At 56.4% G+C, this 14,785-nt stretch overlaps 9 protein-coding genes across 9 annotated transcripts, besides 6 other annotated features; 8 read left to right on the top strand and 1 right to left on the bottom strand.

Annotated features, from left to right (window-relative positions):
* Nucleotides 1–770, top strand: TraAM80_03140 (uncharacterized protein; the record flags this gene model as incomplete). Its single annotated transcript, XM_029380119.1, has 1 exon — nucleotides 1–770. A coding segment is annotated over one exon (770 nt), but the record flags the coding sequence as incomplete, so codon positions are not given.
* A 191-nt stretch (nucleotides 771–961) lies between these two features.
* TraAM80_03139 (uncharacterized protein) lies at nucleotides 962–1,627 on the bottom strand (the record flags this gene model as incomplete). Its single annotated transcript, XM_029380118.1, has 1 exon — nucleotides 962–1,627. The coding sequence occupies one exon, from the start codon at nucleotides 1,625–1,627 to the stop codon at nucleotides 962–964; it is 666 nt and encodes a 221-aa protein (XP_029240089.1).
* A 774-nt stretch (nucleotides 1,628–2,401) lies between these two features.
* Nucleotides 2,402–2,419: a microsatellite.
* Nucleotides 2,420–2,566: 147 nt separating this feature from the next.
* Nucleotides 2,567–2,588: a microsatellite.
* A 101-nt stretch (nucleotides 2,589–2,689) lies between these two features.
* Nucleotides 2,690–4,765, top strand: TraAM80_03138 (putative leucine-rich repeat protein (LRRP); the record flags this gene model as incomplete). The annotated part of the gene is made up of 1 exon (XM_029380117.1): nucleotides 2,690–4,765. One exon carries the CDS (start codon nucleotides 2,690–2,692, stop codon nucleotides 4,763–4,765), a length of 2,076 nt encoding a protein of 691 aa, XP_029240088.1.
* Nucleotides 4,766–5,132: 367 nt separating this feature from the next.
* TraAM80_03137 (monoglyceride lipase) lies at nucleotides 5,133–6,071 on the top strand (the record flags this gene model as incomplete). The annotated part of the gene is made up of 1 exon (XM_029380116.1): nucleotides 5,133–6,071. One exon carries the CDS (start codon nucleotides 5,133–5,135, stop codon nucleotides 6,069–6,071), a length of 939 nt encoding a protein of 312 aa, XP_029240087.1.
* A 948-nt stretch (nucleotides 6,072–7,019) lies between these two features.
* On the top strand, nucleotides 7,020–7,673 carry TraAM80_03136 (endosomal P24B protein; the record flags this gene model as incomplete). Its single annotated transcript, XM_029380115.1, has 1 exon — nucleotides 7,020–7,673. One exon carries the CDS (start codon nucleotides 7,020–7,022, stop codon nucleotides 7,671–7,673), a length of 654 nt encoding a protein of 217 aa, XP_029240086.1.
* A 293-nt stretch (nucleotides 7,674–7,966) lies between these two features.
* Nucleotides 7,967–7,990: a microsatellite.
* A 305-nt stretch (nucleotides 7,991–8,295) lies between these two features.
* Nucleotides 8,296–8,313: a microsatellite.
* Nucleotides 8,314–8,410: 97 nt separating this feature from the next.
* Nucleotides 8,411–9,469, top strand: TraAM80_03135 (uncharacterized protein; the record flags this gene model as incomplete). The annotated part of the gene is made up of 1 exon (XM_029380114.1): nucleotides 8,411–9,469. The coding sequence occupies one exon, from the start codon at nucleotides 8,411–8,413 to the stop codon at nucleotides 9,467–9,469; it is 1,059 nt and encodes a 352-aa protein (XP_029240085.1).
* Nucleotides 9,470–9,557: 88 nt separating this feature from the next.
* Nucleotides 9,558–9,577: a microsatellite.
* A 299-nt stretch (nucleotides 9,578–9,876) lies between these two features.
* On the top strand, nucleotides 9,877–10,605 carry TraAM80_03134 (serine/threonine protein kinase; the record flags this gene model as incomplete). The annotated part of the gene is made up of 1 exon (XM_029380113.1): nucleotides 9,877–10,605. One exon carries the CDS (start codon nucleotides 9,877–9,879, stop codon nucleotides 10,603–10,605), a length of 729 nt encoding a protein of 242 aa, XP_029240084.1.
* Nucleotides 10,606–11,107: 502 nt separating this feature from the next.
* TraAM80_03133 (divalent cation tolerance protein) lies at nucleotides 11,108–11,425 on the top strand (the record flags this gene model as incomplete). The annotated part of the gene is made up of 1 exon (XM_029380112.1): nucleotides 11,108–11,425. One exon carries the CDS (start codon nucleotides 11,108–11,110, stop codon nucleotides 11,423–11,425), a length of 318 nt encoding a protein of 105 aa, XP_029240083.1.
* A 425-nt stretch (nucleotides 11,426–11,850) lies between these two features.
* On the top strand, nucleotides 11,851–13,605 carry TraAM80_03132 (uncharacterized protein; the record flags this gene model as incomplete). Its single annotated transcript, XM_029380111.1, has 1 exon — nucleotides 11,851–13,605. One exon carries the CDS (start codon nucleotides 11,851–11,853, stop codon nucleotides 13,603–13,605), a length of 1,755 nt encoding a protein of 584 aa, XP_029240082.1.
* A 288-nt stretch (nucleotides 13,606–13,893) lies between these two features.
* Nucleotides 13,894–13,950: a sequence feature (A-rich).
* Between the last annotated feature and the right edge of the window lie 835 nt (nucleotides 13,951–14,785).

Genomic DNA, 14,785 nt, shown 5'->3' with positions numbered 1-14,785 from the left:
GAACAGCGCCCATGTTGTCCACCTGCGTCGGGCAGCAGGTCACCGCGCACTTCGGTGGGCTGCGATTTCGCAGTGTGCATGCATGCGGAAGTGGGACGTTCTGCGCGGGGTCCGCCCTGCCCCGGGCGCGGGCCACGCAACTGTCGAAGCGAGGGGCGGCGGCCCCAGGGCCGCAGTGCTGTAGGGGCATGGTGACGGTACTGCGAGTGGCGCGTGTCGTGTACGCTTCCGGATGTGGCGGCCATCAGGTGCGTTGTGCCGCGTACGGTGGGGGAGTGGTGGCTGCGTCTGGTCTTTGTCGCGTGAGTTTTGTGTGCCGCTGGGCCTGTCGCCACGGTGGTGGCTTTCGCTGTCGCGTGGGTGTGCTTCACCCCGAGATGGCGGGGGCGGGGAGGTGCGGTCGCGGCCACACCGCGGGGTTCCGGATTTTTTGTTGTGCGCAGGCGAGCGCCACGTGCGGGCGTGGGCCGTTTCTTGCGGTGGTGCGCGCCTCCGTCGTTCTTCTTGCGGAGGCGACGGTGTTTGCATGGCATTTGCTTGCCTTTATGTTTGTTTCGCGGCACACCTCTGAGGCGGGGCTGCGGATTTGCTTACGGCGTTCTTGTCTTTTACTTTCTGGTGTGAGTTGGGTGAGCATACGTAACTGCCACCTCATCGCGAGTGAGGACCTTGCGGTCGTTTATGTCGTGACGCTGTTTGAAGACGGCAATGAGTTGAGGGATGATCAAACCAACATCCTGGTGCGTTGTGCCGATACCTCGTATCTCTAGTGGCTCTACTGGCAGAATGACGGTAGTGCGACGGAGAGCATCGTTGTCAGGCAATCTGCTCCAAATTCTCAGAGGGAGAAGTGCAACCTTGGCCGCAAGTATGCTGTGGGCATCTCTCCCCCCGTTTAATGCTGCCCCGTAATGTCTTTTAGAGCGTTTGATCTTGTGTGTGTCTCGGCAGTGCACCATGATCAAGATTGACCTAGTGCTGCCGCTCCCTGTGTTTGCATGTCTGCTGCTTCCGCCACGTGGCAACGCTCACGTAGTCGTACATACTTTCGGGCCCTGCGACGCATTTGGAGCCCGGTGGTAGACCAATCGTCTTGTCCGTGGCGCGGGAGTTTGCCCGGTGACGGATGTGATGGATGACTATCCTTCCGGATACGGTCTGGCGGAGGAGGATGTTGAGACCGATGACGCTTTTTACAGCTGCATCGCTGAACAGGCCTTTGAGGTAGAGCGGAAGCGTCGCGAGGGCGAGAATTGATGGTGGCGGGCGAATAGCCTTCCTCTGCGGGTGAAGCTAACGGAGTCGGCGAAGAAGCTTCGTGTGCTGGTGGTAGAGGACCGTCAGGAGGCGGTGCAAAACACACGTGTGGATCTTGACTCGGAGGAGCGGGCAAAGGTGTAATACATGCCGCCAGAGCAGCAGCAGAAGCCTCCAGAGTCACATGCCTTGCCGCGGAGCGGTGTAGCCGACGATGCTGCGGCGCCGCAGGGTGCTCAGAGCTTCTACTCAGGCGCTTCCACCTTCGACATTCACCGACCGAACCGGAAGTCGGTTGCTCCCTCGCCAACGGTGGCGCCGGCGCATACGTCGGAAATACGGCACGAACCGCATCATTCCCTTTTCGCATATCTCTGTGCTGGAGCCCACTTGTGGTGGCGCTCAGCAAGGCACGTCGGCAACCTCGTCCTACTCGCGTCCACCCGCCACATTGCGGCCAGGGGGTCCTGAAACCGGCATAATTTCCTTGTTCGCCATGCAGCGTCTGAAAATGCCACTACGGAACACCGGCCTTATTGGCGAAGAGATTCTCGCACAGGCTCTCTCGGTTGCTGAGGTGTGTTGGTCAGCAAGTGGTCGCGGCTCAACTCTGTTGTGGCCCTCGTAAGAAAAAAAAAAACTGCAGCGGGGCTCCCTGGACCCTAACGCAAAGTAGGAGACTGTGGAAGGGAAACGAGACTGCATGTGCAAAGTTGTGAGAAGTTGTCTTGTGCCTATTTTTTTTTCTGGGGGTTTCAGTGTTGTTGTTGAGGTTTTTATATAATCAATAATACATGTATATGCATCTGTGTGTGTGTTTACATGTGTAGTCGAGTGTAGATGAAAGAGAACTGTGAATGGCAGGTGTATTGATTGGTGCAAGAGGGTCTCTAGCAAGAAAAAAGAGAAATAGCGAGGAAGGGTGAACGGTGAATAGAATGCCACCTGCTGAATACTCCATGTGCCATGCGATGCACATTGGGGCGGTGGCCCTTTTCAAACTGAATGTTTTATGTGATGCGAGCTGCTGCCGCATGTATGCCAATTTCACCCTTCTATGTTATTGTCGCCAATGCGTCTATGAACATGCGTGCCTGCATGTACATTTTTTGTGTTGTTCTGCAAGGGGTGGGGTGGGGAAGGGATATATATATATATATATTGTGCCTTTTGAAGTTGCTTGAGATGAAGAGTGCGTGGGGAGGTGAGTGGAGGCTGCAGTGAAGTGAGTGCCGTCTTGTGGCTTTTGTAGTGGATGGCAGGATATCTACGCGTTTTTTGCCTTTTGTTTGTAAGGATGTAATATACCTTTTTTTTTCTTTTTTCTTTTTGGCCGCTGCATCCTGCAGGGAGATTCAGACACTTTTTTTTTGGAGAGTCACGGCATTCATCTGTGCCGTGGCAGAGACCCGCCGGATGCGTTGGCGCCTACATGAGCCTCAGCAGCAGCAGCGGCAGCAGGAGACTAGGGGCGGGGAACTTTGCCGGGGAGACGGAGGTGCGGAGGAAGTGGTGCCCGCTCCTGGAGCTTCTCTCCGCGGACAGTGATGCGGCCGACGGAGCACCGGTGTCGTTGATGATTGTTGCTCACGTCACATACCGCGCGTCATTGCTGGTGCGTGCACTGCGTCGCTGGCGAAATCGCACGGACGCTGTCGTGGAGCGGCGGCGTTGTCAGGCTTGCCTCGCGGTGCAGTGGTACGCGAGACGCCGTGTGTTTCTATTCTTCCGGGCCTGGCAGTGGCGCTATGGAGAACGTTGGCAAAGCCGGGTCAACAATGCATCCGCACAGAAGCACTGCGTGGCCGCAGCGCTGCGGCGGGCACTGACGGCCTGGAAGGTGTGTTTACGCACGAAGCGGGAGTTGGAGGCACAGGTGAATACTATGAGTGAAGGTGTTGTGAAGGCGCTTCTTCTGCGGTGCTGGCTTGCTTGGCACCACCGCGCCCTGCAGTGTATTGCATACAAAAAGGTGTCGAGTGGGGCGGCGAGATGGCGCCGGCAGTCGTGTTGGATGGCCTGGAGGCATGTGACGTGGGAACGAAGAGCTCGCCGCTTACACATGGCTGGGCTCCTGCTGCACCTGCCCGCAGCCTGGACAGAGATACACCAGCTGCCGAACATGAAGAGCGGCTCTGATTGCCCGATGCCTTGTGCCCACGATTGCCTCCTTTATGAGAGTGTGGCGTCGGATTCGCTTGCGATGCGTTTCTACTGGATTCGGTGGCTTGGCGAGAGCGCGCGGCGGCGCGGCATTCGGCTGCGCAGGTATGAAGCTGCAGTTGCGCACATAGAACATCATAGAGACGGGCGTGCCATGGCTTGCGGGTATCAGCGGTGGCTCATGCGTACAGTAAGCACGCTCCACAGTCGACGAACCACCCTTGTCGCCCGTTGTAGGTACTTCTACAAGTGGCTCCTTTTCGCTGAGCGTCAGGCGTTGTGTGAGCGGCGGTGGAGGGACGTGGCCCGGCGTTGTAAATCCAGCGTCATGCAGTACTGGAGGGAGCGCACACTTCGGAGGCAGCGGTGCAATCAACACATTGCCCAGGCGGGTGAATTCTGCGAGGACGCCTTGCGAAACCGCCTGCTTCCCCTATCTTTTTACAGGTGGATGCAACGCGTGCGGTCGCGACGCGAGTACAGGGCGTTGGAGCAGGCTGCATACCACCACCGCACAGAACTTGTGCGAAAGCTTACCGTGAATAACCTGCTGAGCAGCGTTCTCCTGACGTTTTGGCAGCCGTCACGGGAAGAAAGTTTGTCCACTGCGGAGTCGCAGCCACCAAGAGCAAAGTGCACGGTCACGATGACGCGTACGGCTGCCGACGCTTACACAACTCCAACTTCCCCTGCTGCTTGTTGTGTGGATCCCGAAGTACGCACGGTCAGTGAAGCATTCGTCGAGAATGACCCTGTGGAGGCTCTTCGACGGCGTCTCGTTTCCCGCTCCGCCGCCATTCCTCTCGTAGGACGCATGACCCACGTAGACGCTTTCACACCGCCGATTCGTGCTGCTGCTGCTTCTGCTGGAAGTGGCCCTGCCGCTTGTGTGAAGGCTCACGTGACGTCTCCTTCGACAGCTTCAGGCACCCTAGCTGAGGATGCCTCCCCGTCGCCGCATCTCGCGGATCACACTCCTACTGTCTCGTTGAACACGTCAGTGACAACAGTCCGTGTTGCCGCCCAAATTAGCGTTGCGGAGGGTAAGAATCTTCTTTTGGCGTATCGTGCAATGTTGGCTAGTGCCTCGGCGGAGCGTGAGGAGGCTGGTATACTTCGTAAGAAGCTCCGGCTGTATTCTGCCCAGAGGCAAAACCGCGCGGGGTCTGTGACACGCATTCAGCAGGAGGAGGCGCAGCTACAGCATCGTCTTCTTGTGCTTCGTCAACGGGATTTGGATCGCCAAGCAACGCGGGCGCAGGTGCTGCAGCTGGCAAAGCAGCTGGAGGTGGTGCTAAGGCCCTCTGACCCTTGCACCGGCCTTGCGGTGGAAGGAGGAGAATAGAACGTGGCGCGAGGGTGGGCAGGGGCTCGTATGCATCCGTCGTTTTTCTTTCGTACTTTTTTGTTGTTGTTGGCCTGCGTCTTTATTTTTCTCCCCATACAAACCGTAGCCGACGCCCCGTCGCCGTGGTTGGCTGCGTGTGTTTCTACCACCGCTCCCACTCTTGTTGGTCCGCTCAGTTTCAACCATGCACCACCGCGCCTTCACTTCTTCCCAGTGACTGTGAATAAATCCTCGGTGTGTTGTCCACCCGTCTCAGTTTCGTCGGACGGTGTGTATTGTCGTTGCTGTTGCCTTTTTCCTTTAATCGACGTTTCCCTCTTTCCCTCTTTCTATCTCCGCAGATCGCTTTGGAGAAGAACGAATTATGGGCTCCTATTGCTCGTGCTTGAAGGCTTCACACGCGCTAAAGTTTTCCAAACCCTCACGCGTTCCACCCGACCCGGAGCTTTTCCCGCGGTACTTTCAGAACAAGCAGGGCTTGTGGCTGCACTTTGCAGAGTGGGCGCCGCCACGCGAGGTGCCCAACGTGCGTGCGGTGCTGTTCCTCATCAGTGGGGTTGCAGAACACACGGCACGGTATGATTCCGTGGCGTTGACGTGTGCCCGCGCAGGCTACCACGTCTTCTGCATGGACAATCAAGGGGCCGGTGGGAGCGAGGGAAAGCGGCTCTACGTGGAAAACTTCTACGATTTTGTGGACGACTTTCTGCTGTTTAAGCAAATTATACTTTCCCGCTACCCGGACTACGCCACACTGCCCTGCTGCCTGTTGGGGCATTCCATGGGCGGCTTGATCGCTGCACACGTTGCGCTACGTGACCCAGACGCGTGGGCCGCCGTCGTTCTTAGCGGCCCAGCACTTCAATTCGACCCACAATTGACCACACCCTTCATGCGCTGGCTTGCATTTAAGCTTTCCAAATGTTTCCCAAAGCTTGGTGTAAAGGCAGTCGACACCAACCTCATCAGTAACAACCGCCCAATTGTGGAGCTTGCCAAGCAAGACCCATTTATGTCTTCCGCCCCTCTTACGGCACGCTGGTTTGCAGAGATGCTGCGCGCCATCGATGACATGTGGGAAAAGATGGATAGAAGCACCTTTCCGCTTCTCATTGTGCACGGCAGAGATGACAGCCTGTGCGCTATCAGCGGCTCTCGTCGGTTTGTAGAGTTGGCGCTCTCAAGCGACAAAACACTCATTGAGTATGATGAGTTAGCGCACGAGGTTCTCAGTGAGGTCTCGTGGAAGAAGGTTATGAGGGACGTTCAGTCCTTCTTAGACCGCCACTGTCCCTCTAGATAAACTCTTGTATTGTTTTTGCCCTTCTCGGACAGGTTTTGCTTTATAATATATATATGTTTATATAAAGCACCTTCGGATTCTCTTGGGATATACATTATTTACAATTTTTGTGTACGACATTTTTTTATGGCTTGCGGTAGCTGCCATGCCATGCTACGTTTGCTCTGGTCCTGACCGCGGAGGGGCGTGGAGGAGTTTCGCTGGGTCACTGTTTGGCGGGTGTGGGGTTAGAGAGGCTGAGGGAGTTGGTGTCTGGGGGTACGTAGTCAGAAGGAAATGCGTGTCTGTTGTTTTTTTTCCTTTTCGTTTTTGCTTTTGGTGGCTCTTTTACGCTTTGCCACTCCGCGGCGGCGGGTGGGCCGTGTGATTGCCGCTGATGACACGACCATGTGCGTGCTGCTTGCCGCAAAGGCAAGAAGAGGGTAAACCAAAACCACAACAAAAGCAGCAAATCACGTCTCTATGATTTGTTTTGTTTGTGTGTGTTCAACACAGAGTCGTTGTGGCGGATGCATTTATTTTTAACAGAGTACCGGGCTGTGGGTTGTCGCTTGCCGCTGAAGTTGTACCGTCTGTGGTGGCCCCCTCTCCCCCTCTCTGTCTTTTTTCTTCTTTTCTTTTCTGCCTTCGTGTGGACGTGTGATGCGCTGTTGCCACCGCTTGAGCTTTTCCCTCTTGCTTTTATGCTGCTACGCCACGGCGGCCTTTTCGTTTGTCTGCTTACACGTTGTCTTTGCCCGTTCGCCTGCCGTGCCGTTTTATTGTTTTCGTCGCCGAAGCAACGAAAGGAAGGGAGAGAGCGCCGCGCGAGCAAAGCGAAGGCCACGCGTTGCGTTACTGAGGGCCGATCCAGCATAGAGAAGGGAGGAGGCGCCAGGCAGCACCGCGAGGGAGGCATCGCTTTACTCAAAGCAGAGGAAACTGAGGCCGCCAGCCGAGGGAAAAACGATGGCTTGTCGAAGAGAATCTCTGCTGCACCCGGCACCACACCCGCTGCTGCTATTGTGCCTGGCAACAGCGGTGTTGTTACTGACGGCGGGTTTTCTCGGTGCTGACGCCGCCTCGACCACCATTGGAAGCGGCGAGAAGTTGTGCCTGAAGGAGGTGGTGCCACCGCAGAGCCGGGTAACGTTTCAGTTCCAGGTCATCAGCGGCGGCAACCGCGACATCCGCGCTTCCGTTGCGGACCAGGACGGGAAATTCCTGAAAGAGTGGACGGAGACAACGGAAGGGATATATGAGGCGCTCGCACAGGGCGGCACGAAGGCCATCGTCGCCTGCCTTGACAACACCTACGCACATTACACCCCGAAGTTGGTCGTCTTTCACTTTCGATACCACGTCGACTACACCTCTGTGGCGAAGGAGGAGGAACTGGACCCGGTGGAGAAGAAGGTAGAGCACATCTCCACCACGATGCGTCAGGCCGAGGCGCTTCAGATGCACCTACGGGCTCAGCAGAAGGAGCACAGGACTACGGTAGAGGAGTCGAATCAGCGCCTGCTCGTGTGGAGTGTGTTGCAGGTCCTTGCGCTGGTCGTTATGAGCGTCTTCCAACTGTACTTTTTGAAGCGATTCCTAGAGCGCAAGTCGTTTCTGTGAGGCATATAAGGGAGAGGGGCCTCAATGGAAGCTACCGCGCACGCCGCGACTTCTGCTCTGTGGCATCTGATCATTGGGCGTCACTGTATAGTAGCGTGGTCTGTATTGAACGGCTGCCGGGGTGGGAGCCAAGGCGTGGGTGCCACTAATGAGGAAGGCAAACAATAAATCAGAGGAAGAGGAACAAAATAGCATGATGAGAAGAAACGATGAAGAAGACTCCAGGAGAAAGAAACGGGCGCACAGATTAGATACCGACGGCTTAAGCGCAGTGTGGATTGGTCGTGAAACGAATATATATATATATATATATATATTCTGCTTCTCTGTGTCGCCTCGCCCTTTTTTTTTTGCATGTGGGAAGACGTGAGGCACGCCACAGCACCCCACTCCACTTTTTCCCATTACTGTGGTCGTTGGGCTCCACGCTCCCTTCTCCCGCACGCTCGCGTATTTTGTTATGTGGTGCGTGTGTTCATGGGGGAAGGGGGGAAGGGGGGAGTTTTGTTTGTGCTTGGTGCTTGTGTGTGGGCCATGTTTTGGATGCTCGCTGCATTGCTCACATGCACGCATACACGCTGCTGAGTGGCGTGCGTGGATGCAGTGGGTTTTCCTTTTGGACGTGTGTGTGTGTGTGTGTTAGTCGTGCTTTTTTGCCTCGAGCCTCTCCACCAGACCGCATTTCTCAAAAAGTAGGAGCTGCGTGGGAGACCATTAGAAAGGGAAGAAGTAGGTCAATGGGGCCGCGAACTCGCTTCTCTTTCGAGCTGAAGACGCAAAGGCGCCTGGACGCTGTTCTCACGGACCCAATCTTCAAGGAGGCGCAACAGCGGTGGGGGATCCACAGTCAGACGCGTGTGTGTGCCTTTCGGTTTGAACAGGAAAACACCAGCGGCACTGTGCAGGAGGGTGCGTCGCACGGTGGCGGCGTCGTGGTTGCTGGTGCGCTGCGGTTTTCCGGGTTTCACAAAGGGATGCTGCAGGACTTGCTGGTGTCTTTCTTTGAGTCAACCGCAGTGCGTGAGGCGCTCGCGCTTTGTGCTGCGCCGAAAGCGTTGGGTGACGCCGTGCAATACACCGAGCTGTACTGTAGCTGGACGACCTTGGAGCCGTTCATGCGCCTTGTCGAGGCGGGAGTCGTGCGGCGTGTGGAACTTTCGGAAGATGTTCCCCGTGATGAGGCAGAGGCAGCCATATTTGACGGTGCCGTTCGTTTTCCCGTCGTCCGGCGCGCGGATGTCTACCTTCCGCACGACATTGCCGTGACGGATGAGCTGCGGGCGCTCTTCCTGCTAGCACCCAGCCGCGCCATGTGCCACGAGGAGGAGGAGGAGGAGGACGAGGCGTGGAACACGTGTAGTTACGGCTCCGGCGCTAGGCTTTCACTTGGCACACTCCGAGGTATTTTCAGTGCGACGGAGCGGTCCGAGTTTTTGTACCACATTGTGTGGCGTTTTGTGGCGGGTGGCGGCAACAACAACCAGTGGGACGAGGACTTGGGCGTGTACTTGGACCTGGCGCGGATGTGGTACAAGAGCCTTGTCGCCATCCGTGCGGTGCATACGGAGGAGACGACAGCTGTCGCAGGCGGCATGGACGAGCCCGATCGGGCTGCAGACGTGGACAGTGGCGCGTTGATACCGGAGGTGGTCTCAACGGTGGTCGCTGTGCAGGCGGTGGGTGGCCTCTCCCTCTTTGCCAGATCCGACGAGGTGGAGCCTAGTAACTTGAACTACTGTTACGTCTGCATTGACCCGGTGGAGGCGGAGGTGGTGGTCTGGTACCACTGCCTCTAGCAACACCCACACACAATTCCTGTCTCTGTCCTTTTTTTTTTTGTTCCGTGCCTGTGCTTGTGTGAACTCGTTACATTTTTATTTTCGGTATATATATATATATATATAAAGACGGGTGAATGATGGTGGCACGGCTCTTGTGCGGGGAGAAAGACTGAGTGAAATCCAACTAGCACGGGAGGCAGCTTGGAGAGGTTGTGAATGTCGTGGGCGTCACTCGCACGCAACGGTTTCTTTTTCTTGTGTCTAAGTCTCCAGTAGGGAATCTGCTGCCGCTGGACGGCATTGGTGGAGGTTGTGGTGGAGAGGCACTTGACTATCTCCTTTTGTATTTCGTAGCCGTGGTGGTGAACAAACGCGCTCTTCAGATTGTGTTGGTTACACCGAAAGGAGAGGTCGTAAACAGCATGAAGAAATATGCAAAGGTGGAGACAATTGACAGTGTGGCTGGGCGACTCATTATTGTGGGCGACATTCACGGCTGCCTGGCTCAACTGCAGGGGCTGTTGGCAGCCGCGGCCTTCGTAAAGGGCAGGGATGAGGTGATCAGCGTTGGGGACTTGGTGAACAAAGGGCCCGACTCGTTTGGCGTCGTGCGCCTGCTGCAGAGCCTTGGCGCACGCGCGGTGCTCGGCAACCATGACGCCAAGCTGCTCAAACTTCGGAAAAAACTGCGACGGAATGGGGCGCTGACAGGGAAGGGCAGTGAGTCGAGTTTGGCGCCGCTCGCCATGACGCTGCCGAAGGATGTTGAGGACTATTTGTCACGCCTGCCGCATGTTCTTTGCATCCCCGCACACAAACTGCTGGTAGTGCACGCGGGCCTTAACGTTCAATTTCCTCTTGAGCAGCAGCTGGCCAAGGATGTAACCACGATGCGCAACCTCATTGTGAAAGGGCCTGGGCTGTACACTGCGTCCGAGGATACAACGGAGGGTGTGCCGTGGGCCTCACTCTGGCGGGGCCCGGAGACGGTTATATTTGGCCACGACGCCAGACGAGGCCTCCAACGACACCCGTACGCGATTGGATTGGACACGCAGTGTGTGTACGGCGGCGAGCTCACCGCTGTTGTCTACCCCGGTGAAAGCCTCATCTCCGTGCCCGGATGGACCTTTCAACCGTCGAAGGTGTGAGGGGCATGCAGAGCGTGTTTCATGTGAAAATTTTGCATCTCTCATTACCTTTTGGGTGCTCGACATGCGCGTGAAAGTTTACGCTAGCGGCAGTAGTTTCTTTTTGGCTTTCTGGTGACACCGAAGCCTCAGTGCATGTGCGCTTGTGCCGGCGGTGGTGTGCCACGGCGGCGCGTGGGAAGTGAAGGAGTAGCCGAGGAGTGGCGTGGGTACTTCTCCGCAAGGAAGAATATATATTTTTTTTTTGTCGCACGTGTGCATTTTTATCTTTTTTTCTCTCTCTCTCTCCTTTTGCCTCCCCTCGGGTTTGACGGTGAATCTCTTGCTTCTGTGTGCATGTGTGTCTCTGCCGTCTCTCGCTGATGCGCTGCGGCTGGGGAACAAATTATTGTTGCTGCAGTCTTCCCACCTTGCTGTGTGGGTCTTTCTTCTTGTTTGAGGGATTTCTTACGCTTCGCTAACCGTCTCTCACTCGGTGGGGCTGCACCAGTGCTCTTTGCATATGCTCTCCGTGTGTTACGTGACGACGCCGTCGATGGAGGTGGCGCGGGAACTCTCGCGGCGGCTGGTCGTGGGCAGGAAGGCGGCCTGCGTGAACATCATTCCCACCGTGACCTCCGTGTACCAGTGGGAGGGCAGCCTGCAGGAGGAGAGCGAGTGCCTCATGATGATCAAAACACAGACGTCGCGCGTCGAAGAGATCGTTGCGGAGGTGACGCGTCACCACCCGTACGAAGTGCCGGAGGTGATCAGCGTGCCGATGGGGCCCGGAAACGCGGAGTACCTCCAGTGGGTTGCGGCATCCACAACGCCGAGTTGAGCCGTTGCGGGCGGAGTTGCAGGTGCATCTGTCGCCGAAGCGTGGATGAGAAGTGGGGGACTGCGGATGAATGCGTGTAGGCTGTGTGTGCTCCGGATGGGGTGGGGGCGCTTGTTCCCAACGCGGCGTCGTTACCCCCTCGCTGTCCCTCTCTTTTCTCTCTCTTTATGTGTGTGTATGTTTGTGAAGTGGGTGAAGGAGCATGACGCCTCCCCCACTGCTTTTGTGTGTTTTTTTTTATTGCCGCTTCTCTTCTGCACCCGCCTCCGTAATGAGTGCCAAAGCAACAGATCCGTGAGGAATACCACGAGCAAGTGCGGCCGCCAATTGGATACGGCTGTACACACTGTGCGCCTGCCGCCGCCGATTCTTACGCATACGAGCGACGCAGCAGCAGTAGCTCACGGCCGCAGGAAACCGCGCGGATGGCCAACACGCCGGTTGTCAACCACTACTACATCAGCGAGGAGTCTCAGGTGCCGGTTCCCCTCTTTTTCACGCCGAATGTGTCGATGGAGGCCCTGGCCCTGAGTCAATCGAAGGATACCTCCAGCCATCGTGGCAAGCGCGGACGGGAGCTGATGCGGCATGATTATCGCGTCAACGGAATCGCTGTGAGAACGGCAGGACCCACTGCGGCCGACAAAAGCATTCATGACGATGCTAGGGTCGTGAATCCGTACGAGAAGAGCCATCAAGGCCCTGTGCGGCCCATCTCCAGCGAGGAGGAGCGGTCTCACCTTGACGAGTCTATAGACTACTACAGACGTGCGAAATTTCCACGGAAGGAACCTTTGAAGTTGCTGGAAGTCGGAGGTGCATTTGCTGAGAATAATGCCACTACGGTGCACGCGGAGCTGCGGCTAATACGGGAGCAGCATGATCAGTTAAGCAAACTTGTGGAGGAGACGCGGGTAGAGCTGCAACGCAGTCGTGAGGCACTTGAACGCTCAGAAGAAAGTGCCCGCCGCTGCGTTCAGGAGCTACGCGTAGAGGTGGCGCAACTGAAGAAGCATGTAGAGCTGATGGACGGAAGGCAGTCGTCGCTGGAGGGGACACTCGGATCCTTCAAAGGGATGCAGACGCTCGTGGACACCGTACGCGGCGACGTTGCTGCACTCCGCACTGAAGTAAGCCAAAAGTCTACTGCCATCGCTCTTTTAGAGAAGTCCATTGACGACGTCAAGAGACAAGCGCTCGCCAGCGCCACAGCGAGAGAAGTGCCGTCATTTACTTGTCTTCCCATTAACCCCGCCACGACGGCGGGTGCAGTCAAGGCGACGCCGGCCACGGAGGCTTTGGGAACACCAGCGAACGCTTTCGCCTTTGGTGGTGGCCCTACCACTTTGGCTGCCGCGGCTGGGACGGGGTTTGCCTCTGCTGCGAAGGCCGACGAAACTTCTTCTGGGCCTGCGGTCAAGAATAAAAACCCTTTTTCGTTTGGTGGATCCACAACAGGCGTGCCGCCGGCGACTGCGTCGGGGTTCGGGGCTCCCTCTGTGCCGGTGGCGACGCCCGCCGCAGTCTCCACGTTAATGCCCAAAAATCCGTTTTCCTCGGCGAGTGTAACAACCGTTAATGCTTCCGGCTCCAGTAATGCGATGGCTTCGACCGAGCTCACCAAAGGAGGAACAACTACAACAAATGTGACGGCCACCGCTGCACCGGCTGCTCCGTCTAGTAATTTTGGCAATGCACCCGCCTCCCCCTTTAGCGCCATGCCTGCAGAAGAGGGCAATGTATCCACCGCCAAAACGGGGTTTGGGTTCCTAGTGGAGTCCGCCAAACCGCCAGCAACGTCGCAGGAGGCTGTGGCTACTGCTGTCTCCGCCGCCATCCCTAATCGCTTTAGCACCCCCTCAGGGGTTGGGGGTTTCACTGCTCCCCCCAGCGCCTCCACCGCGACGGCGTTTTCTCCGTTTGATTCAGCGGGTGCTTCTTCGACTGCGCCGTCAAACCCGTTTGGTGCGCCGCCACCCAAGGGCACTACCTCTGTTTCCTTTCGTGAGTCGTTGCAGTCCGTTCAGGACGTTTCTGCCGCCCCCTTCGGTGTGCCGGGGGAAGCGTCGTTTGCCAAGCCCCTAACTTCCAGAGTCATATTCAATACGGGCGAAGAGCCGGCTGCAGACAAAGAACCGCGCGTCTTCCACGAAAAAAAACGGGCCAACAGACGCTACTAGCGCCGTCTGCATCGACGCTGCGGCGGTCAGTGGAGCAACAGGGGGCGAAGCGAGAGGGTGTGTGCGAGAAGCAGGGGAGGGGCAAAAGGAATAAGCAAAGGAGCTGCGTAACAAAGGACGCATGCTGTGCGAACGCTTGCGCAAAAACGGCGAAGAAAACAAAAAAAAACAAGGCTTTCAACAACGGAAGAAGAATACATATATATATATAAAGCGAAGACTATATATAAAACGACGCCCCGAGACGACGACAGAGGATGAACTGAGTCGAAGAAAAAGTGGACGAAATTTTTTGTTGTTTTTCTTTTGGCTTGGTTTTAGCTTTAGTTTTTTTTTTTTTTTGTTGGCTCCTGTGAGTGGGGCTCGGGAAGCAGCTCAACGCCGTTTTCCACCACACAACGGAGGAGCGAACGCGTGCAGCTGCAGTAGGGAGCGTTCTTTCTTTATTTTGTAACCACTGACGCCTCTTAGTGCAGACTATTGTGCCATGGCAGCTAGCGTGGCGCTTTCCTCTCGCTGTCCCCCTCCTCCTGTTCTTCTGTTCCTGTGGTGTGTGCCGTCACTCCTGTTTATTATTATTTTTTTGCTTTTTTTTTGTCGTACACCCCCCCTTTAATGCTCCCCGCACACACACGCACGCACAAACCGCACAGCACTCGACTGAAGAGGCTGGAGGGAAAAACCTAAGAGGCAGGGAGGATTAACGCTGCTGCCCACCAGGTGGAACTGCGGCGGCTGGGCACATTCCACATGCGGGTGGGCGTCGGTGCGTTTTGAAGGGCAAGACGCTCACCACGTGTTCGGCTTACGTTACGGGCTTCAGTGGGGGCCGCGTCATCGGCATGGACCCGGAGCAGTTCGGCAACGGAAAAGTTAGCTTCTGTTACCCCGCCAGCCGATAGCGCAGCGGAGCGGTATGCGAGGTGGAAGGGGCCCACAATTGCAGCCACGGTGGAGGCGGCCGGTGAGCAATTTGGTTCCCATCACCCCGCCACATCCAGACAGGCCAGCGCAGTCAATGCCACGGATGCAATGACACCGCATCCCTTGTTAGCTGCCGCAGCGTCACCGCCACAGTTGCGACGCCGACAGCAATTTTCGTTTCTTAGTCATCCAGATGGTCGTCCCGCAATCACTGCCTTGCTTGTCCATGCGGTTCCAAACAAACACCGAAGCCGCT

This window comes from Trypanosoma rangeli, assembly GCF_003719475.1.
Source record: "Trypanosoma rangeli strain AM80 chromosome Unknown Tra_15.4_contig_00078, whole genome shotgun sequence".
Taxonomy (NCBI): Eukaryota; Euglenozoa; class Kinetoplastea; order Trypanosomatida; family Trypanosomatidae; genus Trypanosoma; species Trypanosoma rangeli.
The sequence above is the reverse complement of the archived record's forward strand: the minus strand, read 5'-3'. Positions and strand labels throughout refer to the sequence as shown.